The 16,992-nt window shown below is 30.1% G+C and overlaps 1 protein-coding gene across 3 annotated transcripts in view; it reads left to right on the top strand.

Annotated features, from left to right (window-relative positions):
• LOC136975081 (inactive rhomboid protein 1) overlaps positions 1–16,992 on the top strand; it is a 128,235-nt gene that overhangs the window by 29,351 nt on the left and 81,892 nt on the right. For all 3 annotated transcript variants that reach the window (XM_067270079.1, XM_067270080.1, XM_067270078.1), the window contains 5 exons: positions 4,060–4,183; positions 8,619–8,858; positions 14,864–14,998; positions 16,269–16,441; positions 16,575–16,662. In XM_067270079.1, coding sequence (XP_067126180.1) covers positions 8,703–8,858; positions 14,864–14,998; positions 16,269–16,441; positions 16,575–16,662 — 552 coding nt within the window. In that variant the 5' untranslated portion in view covers positions 4,060–4,183; positions 8,619–8,702. The remainder of the gene's footprint in view (positions 1–4,059; positions 4,184–8,618; positions 8,859–14,863; positions 14,999–16,268; positions 16,442–16,574; positions 16,663–16,992) is intronic.

The raw sequence follows: 16,992 nt of genomic DNA, 5'->3' as shown, positions 1-16,992 counted from the left end.
TAGTAACCAATAGGTATGAAGCATATAACTACTTCGCTGATGAAAACAGGCAGATATGTTGAGCACATTTATCAAGGAACTTTGAAAGATTAGTGCATAGTTGGAACACTAAAGTTAAAGTTCTTGGCTGTTGAATTGTTTGTGCTAAAAAAGCTCTATTAAAGAGTGAGATAGTGTTTTGTGGTTTATCAGATGCACCAGAAGATTGCAAAAGTGTAAAAGTTATTACTTGAGGGAGATATCCTGCTTACATGAAGCAATCAGAGTTTCTCAAGTTGCAAAAATCATTTTAAAGTCCAAAACAGTAATGTGGAAATTTTTTGATGATCCAGAAAATATTCCACTGACAAAACCATGTCAAGTGAGAGATACAGCATTATGTTGTTTACTATAAAAACTCATGTTTTACACAGAGTGGGGAAACACATTCCTTGAGTAAATAACTTTGTTATACTTAATATGGAAACAAAAGGAGCTAAATCCTTTCTGAAATCTCTTATCTGTTGTTTCCTACATTGCTTAACTGAAAGGATACTAATTTTTTATATTTTAATCACACTGGAGCTATAAATGTAGTTTATAAAATTCAAGCAAAAACCAGTTTACTGTGAACAAATTTTGATATATAGCAACCATTTGGATTTGTGAAAAATCATTTGATTATTTTCTGAATCAGCATCCAGTTTCTTTTTATGATTTTAACTATTTTCAACTTTTTACACTGCACGGTCTCAAATTGACTTAAAAATTCTGTTGTGCAAGCTGTAATGTCAGTATTGTAGATGTGACAACTGAACTAAGATGATTGTAATTAGACTAAACCTGCTAGTTGTATTTTATCTTTATAAATCAGTAAAAATAAATACAACTAACAAGTTATCTTTACTAATTGCATTTCATTTCCTTACATCTTTGCTAATAATGCTTAAACAAGCAATGATTAATGATTTCTATTTACTGCTATTAAAATATACAAACTTTGGACATGGGCTCATTGAGTTTTAGATCAAGTATTGAGTTCAAGTAGAAGTGAAAAGACTTGATGAGTCCAAGTACTCAGAACCAAAAACCTAATTATGAAGTTGTTCAGATATTTGATGTATTCTGCAGCAGCTTTGTTGCAAATGAAAGTAATTACACTTTTGGAAATAATGTGATGGCAACCAATTTATTTGTCTTCTTGTTTTTCACTGGTTGCTAGATTTAAAACGATGAATGATTTGAAATAAAGATTTTTCTTTCTAATGCCATTATCTTTGAGAATCAGACAGAAGTACAGGATGGGAAAGCAAGTCACTTAACAGCCTGCTACAGAATATAGAATGTACCCAAAGAATGTACATTGAGCACATCATGTGTGAGAACTGCTGGTGAGGCAGTTCACATCTTTTGCAGGATAGAAATTATGTGAAAAGCACTGGTGAAGAGCTGGGGTAAATATTCAAACTCCTGACACCAAATATGGGATTGGGGTGGTGAGATCATGCTCACTTATCAAGATGATTGGTTTAAAGATAAGAAGGAGGTTGAGAACTGTGAAGATCTCTGCCTAAACATCAGGGTCTTGATACCAATCTTTGATAGGACACTAACCATTCAACAGACTCATATTAGTCCGAGCAGTTAGTTTAGTTTAATCTGAGTAGTACTAAGAGGGATGTTAATTTGTAGGATTGAAAACGGAAGTAGGCTTAAATTAATTTGTAAAACAATTAAATATATTTATTTACACATTAATATAGAAAAGGATTACAATTAATGTAATATTCCAATAACAATATATATCAAACCAATATTTGACTAAATGAGAATACAAGGAATTGATTATTCAACCATTTAAACTATCCTAATGCGTCCTAATGCAAACTACAAAATATTTTGAAAGATTTTACAATGAAACCTATTTGTTATTACCTCTCCTTGTAATGATGAACGGGATGAGAGAACCTTTTTCTTTGAAAGGGAAGCCTTCTCCTATCCTTCTTTCATGATGGGATCGATGCAGCAAAAATAAGACAGGAATGAAATATGAACTTAATCAATTGGCTATACAGCCTGTGGATAGATGCATGGCTGTACGTGACTAAAAGTGTGGTAAAGAGTTGGTCTTCACTTTTTATACAGAATCAGTGGACCAATAAGGATTGTCTGATTCCTTTTACATTCTGTTCTTAAGGGAACTACAAAGTGTTACTTTCACTTCTAAGGGAACAATGTCACTTCTCTAATGATTCACAGGAAGTATGAAGATGACAAGAAAGATAAACTTTCTATTTTTTTTACAGCTTTAAAAAATATTCTAAAATATTGACTAAAAGTCACTTTTAAAAATATTAAAATGTTCCCTATCAAACTCCCAGTTCTCACACTTGTAACATGCATAACTTTGTAACCATTTGAGGTAGATCAATAAAATCTTTCAGCAATCAATTCTTTGTGAAATTCTGACCCTAAATGATGTGTCACATGACCCCCTTCCCATTTACAGTTGTGAAGTGCATTCAATATAGCTGCCGTTAAGATGGCTACTGTCCTTGTGAAACACATGAATCTGTTTCCCTTTTGGTCTAATGTGTTCCTGACCTGAGTGAATTAACTTTGGGTACATTCTATATTCTATAGTATGATGTTAAGTGACTTTCTTTCCCACCCTATATTTACTATTTTTTCCCACAACATTTTTTACTATGAATAGAATAATTGATTCCTGCATAAAGTTTTATCCACCACTTTTGTATTACGTTTGAATTGTATATATATTTAATATAAATATGTAAGGAGTTGATTCTGAACCATTTTATTTTGTTTGGGAATTATTTTTAGTTTGTTTTTTGGGAGGAGAATTTTATTTTATTATGGACTACTGCACGTCACCTGGGCAAAAGTCTAAAATTTAAACTCACCTTAGTATGATGACTGCTGATGGAAACCTATTATGCTATCGAACCCAGAAACAACAACTGGGGGACTTCCACAGGAAGTTAAAAGAATGATCTCCTGCCCAAATTGTCACCAAAAGACACAACGATAAATTATAAAAGATTAAATGATACAACTTAAAGAAAAATTATTAGAATTAAATGAATGTTAGCCACTTAAGTATGTAAATAGGGAGAGTGGGCATAATCATGTAACATCACCACAACTGCACTATAAGAAGGTAAAACTCAAGATCGAATGAGGTGATGCTAAGGATTGAGCAAAGTTGAAGCAAGCTTTCAAGTTCCATTGATGACATAGAAGACATTTCTTAGTGACAGTTAGGTGAATAATTTAATTTGTAAGATTTCTTTGTGAATTTTTGATAGATTTTCATTATATTTATATATATAAATACTGATGAAATGGTTTTTTGGATTTGATAAAATATCTTTTTATTATATTTTGAATTTTTGATAACTTTTATTTCATTATTGTACATATTCAGGTTAGAAGAATAAATAGATTTTTCCTGATTATGTATAGCAATCATTTCAGATTATTGATTCACTAGCAATATTTTGTTACTTATTGTTCACATAAAGTCCAGGCCTGGCACTAACTAAACCCTCGTTTATGTAATACATTGGTAGGAAACTATCCAGGCTCTTGATAAATAGATAAGGTGTTAAAATTATTTATTATAAACTTTGTATAAAGTTGAATTAGTTTTTATGAATACAGAAAAGAATAAACCCTTTAAAGTTAGAAGAGAAAATATCCGTAAATTATCAGTATAGCTATTAATTTGGCCATATTATTCACACCACATTGTGTGATAAATTCTCATTAAAAGCCAAATTGGTAGCTGTATTGATAGAAGAGAAAATATAATAATTAAAGGACATAAAATATTTTATTATTTATGGATATAGGTAATTGTTACCAATTTATCAGCTATAGCAAACAATTCAAAAATGATCTTCTATATAAGAAAGTAATAGATGGAATTATTATTGGAATATCATGTAAAATTGTATAATAACCTTTTTAAAAATTTATTTTAAGAGAAATCTTAAATAATACATATTTTGCTTCTCAGTTCCAAAATATTTATCAAATCTATATTTTGAATATTAGATATCTCAGGAAAAGTACTGCCTCGTTTTTTGGAATAGATAATGAAACAGAACAAGATAGCTATCAACGATGGACAGAGAGAAGGAGGCGATTACTAAGCAAGAAATATGGGCAATTGAAAAAGGTAAATTGCTGATATTTTGAAATTATTTTTTTGTTGGATTATATTTTAATTTTAATAAACATTATAACTGATAACATATATGCAGATACCATTACTGATCCGGTTAAGTAAAGTTTAGGTAACCAGTTTGTCAAGGGAATGTAAGACTAGAAATTATAAACTGATATATATTTCAGTTATAGTGGAAAATATTATTTAAGGAAACAAGTGTAAATATTTTTCATTAGCTTATTATTTTCTTTGGGTACTTTAGCAATATTTAGTATATAAAGAAGAAAGTTTGTTAGTTGTTTCTTAATTTGCTCTTTATGCATTCAGACAGTTTCAGCAAATGCCATGAAACTTTTTATGGCTCATTGTCTCATCCAGGAAAAGGTCAACAACTAAACTTTTTGATTGAATAAACTAATCTCAGAAACAACTCACAACACTCTTTTCTATCTGATAGGCAAGATTATATTTGAATACATTTTAGTTAAAATTTGAAAATTGAATACATAGTTATTTTAAAAATTTTTGTATATGTTATATTTTTCTTTTGTATTCATATTTATTTATAATATATTACTGCGTTCCTGCACATGCAAACTTCTTACGCAATGAACATTTTAAAATTTAACTTGTGTTCTACCAGTAGAACCTGAGGATGACCTTTTTAAATGTTGAAAACATTTGTTTTTCAATAAATGTGTTTGTTCTTTTAACTGGATATTGGGCTTGGAAGTGTTCTTATATGAAATAGCGTAATGAAGTTACTTTTGCTTTTCAGACTCCAAACTAATAAGGTTACTAGCACCCGCATTAATTAGTAAGTAAAATTGATGGCAATAAATAATTTGAAGCGGCAAAAAAATTAAAAGTGGCAAAATGGTTGGCTATTTTTTTAAAAAATTTTCTTGAAACCAATTTATCAGCTTTCCTAACAACCATCGCCCAAAATCCATATGGACTCAGCTTACATTTAGAACAAGAAAGTTTCAAATCCATTCACTTAGATATTCAGTTAATGGTCTTCTAGAACAGTGGTGCACAAACCATGGGTTGCCAGAAAATTTTTCAGGATCACTGAATTCAAACAAATTTATTTGATAATAAAAAGTATAAAAAATATTTTCTTCAAGTATAGGCATAAATAAAACCATTGTTTCATAAAATTGTGTTTTATTCAGACCTCTAATAAGGCAGAAACATAAGCACCAAATCCCAGAAAGACTTTCACTTTAACTATGTTGACGATTAAAAAAGTCTACTGTCTATCCAGGGGTTGCAACAAAATTTTTACAGAAAATGGGGGGGGGTGGAAATGAAAATAGTTTGTGCACCACTGCTCTAGAATGGCTTCTCCACCAAAGTATATAAGAAAATGGGTTACAAACCTCTCTTGATCCCTAAAGAATCCTGAAACTCTTTCACATAAGATAGCTGCATTCTAGGCTCTAATAAGAGAGCCTTCCATACACTTCTGATCCTATGGACATAAGAGAAGATCTCTCAAGAGGCCATCGTGGATACCATCCAAATCTTATAAAATCTCTAATTGACAGTTTCCAATTGTCCACTGACAAGTGATAATGCTGAACATCCAAAATATTAAGTGGTCCATTTTAACCATCACCTATGTAACCTTTACAAACAGATTGCTAAGCACAAGGATATTAATTTGGCATACAAATGGAATCTTATTCACTATTCATTATTAAGGAATTCAAAGGATTCAATAAATTACAATTTACTTCTTGGGATCTGTTCTATCCCCCTTAAAGACAAATGGTTTAACAAAAACCTAGTTTACTGCAGAGCCACTAAAAGATTGTGAAATGGATTAAGGAGCATATATACTCTATTAAAAAAGACCTATCCTCCATTACTTTGAGTTCTTACATGAGTGAAAACAGCATCAAGGTAGCCTAAGATCAAGCCCAGATCTGATTAGTCTAACTTAAAACACCGAGGAAGGTTGGAAATTTTCAAGACATCTTTTAAAGACATTGTGATTAATTATAGGGAGCAGAAACTTTCTTCCATGCATGGAGATCTTTATTTTATCATCTCATAAACCTACTTTCACATTATCAATCAAGTTCAGAGATAACCAATCAGGTGCCTGTGCATTGGGGCACTTGAGGCTTGTGCGACTCCATTGTTGTCAGGTTGCCCTTTTCTTAATCTCTAACGGAGCTCTAAGGCTTCACTTTATTTTTAAATTAGTTACTCATTTTTATCAGAGAAAATTTTTTTACTGATGACAAAATAAAAATAAAAATATTTGTTATTAACCAAAAACAAATGTAGCAAGTTGTGATTGTTCAATTGAGTACTGAGTTCCCACTGTATTTGATTAATGCAATTTTGATATAAGCAATAGCATTGAGGGATTAATTAATTGTGTTAATCAAGGGATACCAGTGTATATATATATGTATATATATACATATATTATGTTTTGTATAATGTACACATGATGCCTTTTTTTATAGCTTGTGCTTTCTCTTTTTATAGTCTGCAAGTGCCACTGCAACCAATAATATCTCATTGTTTGGTTTTTTGAAACTCCATGCAATATTCAATCAATGTTTCAAACTTAATTTTCTCTTCTGAATTACTTTTCAACCTGAAGATGACAACTTAAGTTTGCCAAAAATATTTGTTTTTATTAAATCAACATTATACTGCTGGATTTTCTGGTTTGGTGAATGTTTTTAATATTAATATTAACCCAGTTCTCAGTCATTACTACAAGAAAAAGTAAAAACACTCTTTTTATGGAAAATTAATCTGAATTTTTATTGAATTTAGTGAAGGCATACGCCATAAACCACAAGTATTAAATAAATAATGTAAAGCTTTTAAATTGAGTGTTAAAACACACAGAGAGTTGTAAAAAATATTTAATTACTCTTTAAGTACTTTTTCTTATGTCAATGCAAGCTTCTTTGGAAACAGATAATAGAATTAAAGCTTTTTAAAAATTCAGAGAAACCTTCTTCCTACAATGGTAATGAATTGCAATAATAGGAAATTATATGAGACTAAATAACTAATTATCAGTTAAAAATACATAAATATAAATATAAATAAATAATGATGCAATGATCAAATTTGTGAAGTGTGCTGCATCTGTAAACAGCTGTGGAGAACAATTGGAAAACTCTAAAGGAGGAAGTATGAGGTAGTGGGTGGCTTGGTCCCACCCAATGTAAACAGAGCTTTTAGATGTGCAGCCAATGTTCTGGAAAGTTTAAGGTGGGAGCATTGACTATTTGCTACTTGTAAATAAAGAGAACTCTCAGAAAAAATTTTATTCTCATTGCTACTGGATAATAGACATTGCACATCATCTCAGAGAGGCATATAGTAGTGCTTGAGAAGTGTGAGCATGGCAAGCTTGTTAAGAACATATTGTTGGTGGTGGATATTTTATATTATCCACAGCTTTCTCAGCAGAGATTGAAAACACATCAAATACCACCTAATGTTTCCTGAGCAAAAATTTATTTATTACACTAATGTTTTCAACCTCTTCTTAGTATAGGTCATTCTCAGGTTTTAGAATACAATTAGAAGGATATTTTATATTCCTTCAAATGCATTCCAAGCAATCTAGTAATGTGTTATTAAATTGTTTAAATGATGCTGAAAATGAACTGTGTAAACCCTGGATTTTTCATGTTTAAGGAGGCAGTCTTGATTGTTGGAAAGGATATGATGCAGTATGGACAAACAATAAAACAATAGTTGAAAGAGAAAAATAATTTGGAAAGTTTTAAAGAAATGTTACTTTGTAGAATAGAAACCTTAGTAAACAGTTTTCTGAAATTAGGGCCAAAAATTTCTTATGAAAACCTTACCATGCAAAAAGTATGTTATTAACATACTAAGGTAAAGTGAGAGAGGAGTTAAAGATGAAATCTTCAGTTCTTCACATAATGATTTTGGCTAAAAATGTGGATAGCAGTGACTTCATGGAGACATCTTGATAAATTTTTTAAGAACTTAAGATGATAAACTTACTAAATAAAAAATAATTGTTGTAAACAATGATACCTAAGATTTCTCGAATAAGCAGTATAAAGTTAATAGGAAGACCCAGGTTAATAAATAATGTTTTAGTTAACAAATAGTCTAGAAAGTTGGGACAAGAGGGTAAAGGAAAATAAAATTATTTTGTAAAATTTAATTATTGTATAAAAATATGTTATAGAGAACTGTTTTATATTTATTTACTTCACCATAAAGTATATTTAACATATTATATGAAGATAATATTTTTGATATGTAATTAATTTTGAAATAGGACTAAATATTTGTTTTTTCAGTGGTCAGTATCTTTTTAATATAATATCGTGATGATAATATAAATAATAAAATTTTTTATCCTGTATAGATGATGAATCTTTTATTTTGGTAATATAAAATTTTGGAATTTTTATTCTAGGATCACTATTTGCAGTCTTCAGATGAACACATTGGTCCTACAGAGCTACCTCACTTAGCATCTTATCCTGCACGAGATTCTTTTATGGAACCATCAGAAACAAGATTAGGTACTTGCAGAACAGATGCTGTTGATAATGTTGATGGTGTTTCAAATCATAGTCAGTCTTATCATTGGCAACATCAACAGAAGGAACCTGTGTATAAACTGATGTGGGATGGTATAAATTTTATAGCCACAGTGAGTATATTTTAATTAACTACAAATTTTGTATATGATAATGTGTAACACTCACTGCTGTAGATGTGCTAGAGCCAGAGGTGCAGAATATTTTCACAACTCAAAATTTTCTGAAAATTATTGCACACATATTTTGATGTTAATACTTTTATTTTATAATAAATCTATGAAAAAATATGAAAAATAAAGGAAAATAATGTTTTTATATTTAGGTATTTAATTGAGACAATTCAGAAAAAGTTTTTAAACGTAGTTTATTAATTTGCAAATTTTCCATATGGAGAATGAGTGAATATTTCATTTTAATTCAAGCTGACATGAAATTTCATTCATTAAAAGTATCAAAGAGTTTTTAAATAAAATCCAGTTTTCTGTTTTGGTTCTTTTTAAAGCTCTTGGATTTTCAGTTTTGGTTTTTAGTAAAAATCAAACGTATGATTCTGTAACTGAGACTGACTTGTCCTTACTGCAGGGACATAACTGTGTAAGACTGCAACAATGTAATAAGTGACTTAACTGATCAGAAACAAAATAAACAACATTTAAATTTCATTTTTTTTTAAAGGTCAAGATTCCTACATTTTGGCAAATTTTTCCAATTTATGTCTATAGGCTATACTTCTAACCTTTATAGTATAGTATTTGATTTATATAACTACAAATGTTATCTTATATAAGGGTTTATTGCACTAATTGCCCAATTTAGCAGATTTTAAAAATTCTTTAAATTGTGTATAGTAGAGGAATAAAATTTTTTAAATGTGTTAGATTGGTCACTTGGTGTGATAAACCCTTATGTAAGATAATGTTTATAGTTATATAAATCAAGTACCATAATATAAGAAACATTAAATGAAAACCATGTGAAGAGTTTGGTTTATTTTAGCCTATCATTGTCATATTTATTGTGATACTTGGATGGTACAAAATTGCACAATTTCATTGATCAAGTAGACACCAATTGAAGATACAATATCTTAAAAAATGGTGATATGCCAATGAATCAAATTTTGCAAAAAATGTACCAAAAAATATATAAACTTGGCACCCTAGAAAACTACTTAAAACATATTTAGTGCAGCGTGGTAACCTCGTATTATGTAATTTTCCTATTTGAATGCCACCATTGGGTTTAATGGGAAATTAATTCAATCAAAAGTACTAATTGTCTTCCTCCTGGGTGAGAGGATGGTCAACAACAACTACTTAATATTGGTCTACTATTAATATTTGAAAAGTAATCTGTGTTAGATAGGTTGTGATGGTCTTGTATGTGATCGAAGTTGCTAACCTTAACATCCAAAAGACTTGATATAAGATTTGTTTAAATAAAAGAAATCTTGTAAAATTGCGAGAATAATTGTTTTTATGTGATCCTGTAAAAAAAAAATCCAGGTTTTTGATGAAACCAGGTTGAAAAAGTAAAGCTCAACAAAAACAGCTAGGAAAAGGAAACTTTTGAAAATTGTGGCATAAGTATACCATAAGCAGATTTGACAGAAAGACTAAACATGTGAATAAAGAGCACATTACAAAGACTACAACTACAGGAAATTTTGAATGAAACAATATCGTCATGATAATAAATAGGTAAAATAAACGTTGGCACAGAAAAAGACTTCCATCTCTACTTTGTGCTTTAAAATCATTGCATGTACCATACATTAATTTGGTTGAATGTTAGAACATCCTAAGAAGTATGAGTGAAAGAAGTTTGGGGCAATGGGTTTATTAGTTACTAAGGGGAGATTAAATCAGGGGAGGGGGTGGGATGTCCATGTTTCCTGGTAGTTAAGCATGTCCTTGTAAATATCACATTTTATAGAAAAATTATTAGAATTAGTTTGGTTTATTTTGTTATGGCAATGCAACATGTGAGTGATCTTTCAAGGAGAATGCATCCTGGAAAGACTTTTATGTAAAGCTGGCCCCAATTTAAGTGTTACAATGTGAAGAAAACCCAGAAAACTCTATGTGACCAGTTTGTTGGCCATGCACAAACCCATGACCAACTACTGGTGTTCAATGGTTTTATCCACTCGGTTACTGGAGGGTACTTATTGGGCTGCAATTTCAAAAAATTATGGACCTATAAATTCTCACTGTCATCACTCTGTCTCTGTCCTTTATTAATCTCGAGAACTGAGTTAGATAGATGAAAGTCAAGACCAGATATGAAATTGTAAGAGAAAGAGGACCAGATTAATTATATACTTACTTCCAATTTGTACTGCAAGTCTCATTATTTCAATTCAAAGATTTTCCCCCGAATGGAATTAGATACATAATCAGCATGATGATTACTAACAGGAAAAGTATGACGTACAGGGGCAAAACACTACTACATTCTGCACAGGCTAGTGCTATGTGCTACCTGTTGCAGTAATGGCATAATAGTGTGTCTATTTGCACTATGACATTGTCGCAGTAATTCAGTGAATATATTGTTGGTGCACAAGAATAGTGACACAACTCAAAAAAATAGTTCCTCCAGAGCAGCCACTTAAAAGTTTCTTGTTTCCTGTAAGGCTTTGTCATGATCTTGGATTTTTAAAATTTTCAAATCTGTTTTGGAAATAAATATTAGTGTTTGTTCTTCCATATAAAAATATGGGGAGTTTGCTATACATTTCTACAATAAACTCGAAATTGGAAATTTTTGAGTTGTGTCACTATTCTTGTGCACCAAAGATATAATAACTGTAATTTTTAAAATTATATTCTTTTTTGTAATAATTATATTTAGTTAATTATTTTGATGACGTTTTGCCAATAGATGGTGCTATGTGTAACTCAGAAAATCTCATGTAAATAAAAATTGATTGATTTATAGAAATGCAATTGATATTTTGGGTGGGATATATGACATGATCTAAGTTAGAAGCATTTGAATATAATGGCTGAGTTTAGTAGTAATTGGTTGAAGTACCTAGGCATGCATAGCAAACAAACATCCTCCTTTATATATATATAGATTATCCAAAAATACTAGCCAATCAACAACAATATTTTACTCAATGGGTAAAATAAAGTTGTTGATTAAAAATGTGATAATTCCTAGAAAATAACAGTGTTTGAACTAGTTACATATTGAAATATAAAAAAGTGGAATAGAAGCAGAAGAATAAATCATATATATATGTTACCGGCAAAACCCAATTTTACGCCATACTAGTTTTGCCTAGGCCAAACTAGTTTAGAATTATTATTCAAGTATATTAATGGTTAAATATATTAATGGTTAATTTAAGTTCATCATAAAACACAAATAAGTTCATTTTTAATTTTAGTTTGATTTTAAAAGTTATTTTTATTATTTTGCTTGAATTTTTGAAAATATTTTCGAAAGTTAATTACCCTTAAAAGTACATGATTAATTTAAAAAAAACACAAACTGATAAGTACTGATTAGCTTATTTTTATTTTATAGTTTTGTACAAGTGTTGTGTCACTTCTAATCAATACCGTTTTTGGTTAATGTTACCCTAGGTATCAAAGATGGTGGCTCATTGCCAATTCCAGCAATCAGAAGACAGGGAACAGTGGGGACACACTTTCTAACCTATTCTAATAATTTGGTTGCTAATAATTATGGTAATTTATTAGAATAGGTTAGGTTAGGTTAGAACGTGCGTCCCCACTGTTCCCTGTCTTCTGATTGCTGAATCGGAGACGAGCCACCACCTTTGATATCTAGGGTAACATTAACTCTGTTTTTTATAATTAAGAAGACTATGTTGGAATAAATATTGTTCATCTAATTGATTGCCTTTTAATTTTCTTTTAACCATTATTATACTTGAATAATAATTCTAAACTAGTTTGGCCTGACACGCTTATGCCAAACTAGTTTGGCCTAGGCAAAACTGGTTTGGCGTAAAATCGGGTTTTGCCGGTAACATATATATATACTAGCAGATAGGCCCAGCGTTGCTTGGGCAAAAGTAATGATAGCGAAGATTAAGATTATTACATTATGGTCAACCTTACCTGTTTTCACAGAATGCAAGAATTGGGTCAGATCAATTAGAGAATTTTTAGATGGGTCTAAAAATATGTTCTATTTCCCGTAAAAACGAAAAAAACTGCATCTGCTTCTTGCACGTCGCTTTCTCTTGACACTTACATTGTTGACACTTCCATTTGTAACACTTCCATTGTTGATGGAAGTGTTTAGCCTTAATCCTGTCCCTCTTCCCTGTGGGGAGGAATTTCAAAAAATCCCTTCTTAGGGAACGTCACGAGAACGCACACTAACTGTGTACCAAATTTCAACTTTCAACTCCTAACCGTTTGGGCTCTGCGCTGATTATTATTGTTATTATTATTATCAACTCGTCTCGATTATATATATATATATATATATATATATAGATTATACTGGAGTAGAAGAGAATTGTCATTTATTTTAGCATTATTTTAATATCAAAATGTAGATTAAAATTTTCTCTTATAATAAATTGTCTTGTTTTCACTTTATACTATAATATATCAGGAGTTTGTCATAATTAAAGTACCATTATTCAGTGCTGTCTATAGAGATATTTAGCAGTCCAAATGCAAAAAATGTGGTATGTGACCAACATTTCAGAACATGCAGATATTTTCATTAAAAAAAAATTATACCAAAATTACCAATATGATACTTTTTGTATCTGCAAGTAACAAACATTTTATTTATTCAAACACTGCCTATATTTACTTTACAAAACAAGGGATATTGCTCAATATGATCCTTATTTTGAAGGTGTAAAACCTGAAGGCACATAGGCTGACCCTAATTGATCTTTTGATTCTCACATGCAGTATTATATTATTTTTTTTTTAAGGCTTTCAAATTTGCAATATCCTTGATAAACCACACTCTAAGTGTTTTCAAAACAAAAAAATTATACAGATTAAAATCTAGAGAACAAGATTGCCAGGCAATAGGAAATGCATGACTAAATATAATTACTCTGTTATTAGTGAAATGTTATTGCTGCTGTACTCAGCATCTTGATATGTGGAGGCACTTTATCTGGCATGAAAGACTCAAGATGCTATTGCAGTTGGATAAGACAAAAATGTTTAGCATCTTTTGGTATCTTTGGTTTGGTTATCACAGTGCTTGTCACTAGCTTCTTCAAAGAAGAATTGTTCAAGGATAAATGTGACTAGGGATCCACATAAGCTTTTAACTTTAGGAAGTTCAGTAGAATTTGCTGGAAAATACGAAAATTTTTTGTGATCTAAATCAACTATGGATGTTCATTGTTTCACGTAGGTGAAAGTGTGCCTCATGACTCTACAAGATGTTCCATGACCATAACATATCCATTTCAATTCTGGAAAGGAAGGTCAATTGAATTTTTTTTTTGTGGCAAGCAGCAGCTCATTGTGGCTGATATTACATGGATAACAAACATTATACCAACTTTTTCCACTACCTTCTACACTGTGTCATAGAAAACACCCAATTGCTATAATACTATACATGCTCTACTATCAACTGGAGCAACATTATTCATTGACTTCAACAACAGCTATGATAACATATTAAACATTTTGTGAAGTTATAAGTTGCCCTTTTGACCAGGATGAACTCCCAGATGACCAGTTTCCTTTAATTGAGTGATCATTCTCCTGAGAGCTTGTGGAGTCAATGGTTCTCAGCATAAATTATTATGATGGTGTAATTCCTAAAGAATAGCAGTAGCAGTCATTGTCTTAATAAAACAGCTTCACATGAAATGCATGTTTCAACAAGGTATCATTGTAGCTGATAAGAATGCCATTCAACAGTTGTGGCTACTTTTATACCCAGAACTTGGCTGCAACACAAGGCTTATGCAAAGGGAATTGCTTTTTCATTGCTTGCTGTGCAAAAAGTATCATAGTAGTTAGTGCCATGAGTTTGATACTAATTTTCATTTTACAGAAATGTCATCATAAGAGATTTGGTTTCATTTGGTACTTTAATTACAATTACCCAGTATATTACATGATGGATTTTGAATTTATAGAATGTAGCAAGAAGGGTGTCATCTGCACGACCAAGAACGTCTTGTGCTCATCATCGACCTTTAAGCTATGCAGCATCTACAGCAGGCAGTGTCTTCTATGAAGAAAACCAAGATTCTGGGCTTCCACCATCACAAGTAAGTAGTAAATTTATTTCAATCAAAGTAATAAGTTTTATCAGTAAGATATGAATATTGCAAAATAGAACAAAATATAAAAATTACTTGAAATAAGTATAAAGTTATGACATCCTTTAAAAAGTTTCAGAAAAAAGGGCTACTTCAGTTTGAATTAACATTACTGATACTTATTAAATCATTTTGAATTTAAGACTATCAAAATAATGTTTTGATCTCATTTTTGTTTTTTGAAGTAGCCTAGTGTCTCAGTCATGTCTTGTTCTTACTCACAGTGACTTGTATTGGTCTTAATCCCTTATTTCAATTATTTGACTTTTTGTATCACTTTATAACATATCAGTATTGAGCTCTTTACAAAACAACAGCAATCTTTGTTGGTGTATTTGCATAATATATTCTTTTGTAAATGACTGTACTAATGTGTCGGAATATAGTCAAGGGATTTTTTTTCTATTTAAGAGATATTCTAAAACTGATTATGCAAATTACAATTGAAAACAGACATATTCCAGGAAAGGAAATCGATGTTTTGTTTTCAAGTGGATCATTTGTAGTTTTTCTTTAATATTCAAACATTTATTGTTTGAATATTAAACCACAAATCATACAAAATTAAAGAAAATCATACATTAAAGAAAAACTTATAGCAATAAACTCACTTTTCACTAACAATACATGCTTGCACAATACTGTTTGAATGATGATAATGAGGTGATTATACTATACTGTAGAATACAGTACAGTAGAGAGTCTTTTATCCAAACCCCGGTTATCTGAACGATTTTCAGTCGGACTGTGTCGTGCTGAATCGAACTTTTTTGATACTAGATTTACTTCTAAAGTATAATTTTTTATGTTTTTATATTTTTCAATATATTTATTTTGTTTGTACGAAATAAAGAAATAATTTTTAACAATACAATAGCCTCGATTATTATTATAAAAGTTTTCGTTAGGCTTAAAATCGACGAAAATTCAACACAAAGCGACATGCAACGGAGAAAAATTTGAACATCGGACAGGTTAATATATTTTTTTGTACATAATCAGTTATCCGAACAACCCCAGTCCCCAATTGATTAGGATTAACAACTCTCTACTGTACCTACATTTTAAAATTAGTTTTAAAATTTTTAGTAGTTTTAGTTTTAAAAGTTTCTTATGAAAAAATTTGTTAAGCCAACATTAGCAATATATTAAAAAATAAAAAATTTGTATATTTGTCAAAATATCAGACTTTTGTTTAATATTATAATTGTTGTTATAGATGTTTTCAAATACTGATCAATTGGTGGATGAAGTATTTTTTGATAATATAAATTCATCTGCAACAAATACGATAGTTGAAAGTAGAGATCCTTGGACAAAAAAACAGAATGAAAATTTAGCACGATCAACATCAGTCACTGCTCCGGGAACAGATTTTGTAGATTATGCTAGGTAATATTTTTTTTAATTTTTAATGTTTGACTAAGTTTAAAATTTTATTGTAATTTTATTAATTTTATAAATTTTTGATCAAATAATATGTAAAATTGCCATAGTTTTAGTACTAAATATTGTTGCTCTTTAGGCCTGTCAAGCATACGTGGCATCGACCTTCCTCTGTAGAATCACAGACTTCTGGTAGTGATGTTGGTATGAAAAGAATTTGGAATAAGGTAATATAAACTACATAGAAATGTCCAAATAAAATTTAAATTTATTATAATTACTGCATGTTATTATTTCAGTTAATATATTTTATAGTGAAATAAATGATGAATTATCCATATACAAATTAATATGTAGAATTGTAGATAATGTATTTTGTGAAATTTTTTAGTTGTTTAAAATTTGTTGAGAATTGAAAATTCTTTTATGATTTTAAAACATGAAAATGATGATCAAGTCATCATTATTGTATTGTAGCTGTTTATTTTTTATAACATATTTTTAACAAATTATCAACAGAAATTCATTTCTGTTAATTTATTAACAAATAAATTAAC

Source organism: Centruroides vittatus, unplaced genomic scaffold (genome assembly GCF_030686945.1).
Source record: "Centruroides vittatus isolate TY-2023 unplaced genomic scaffold, ASM3068694v2 contig_364, whole genome shotgun sequence".
NCBI lineage: Eukaryota > Metazoa > Arthropoda > Arachnida > Scorpiones > Buthidae > Centruroides > Centruroides vittatus.
The sequence above is the reverse complement of the archived record's forward strand: the minus strand, read 5'-3'. Positions and strand labels throughout refer to the sequence as shown.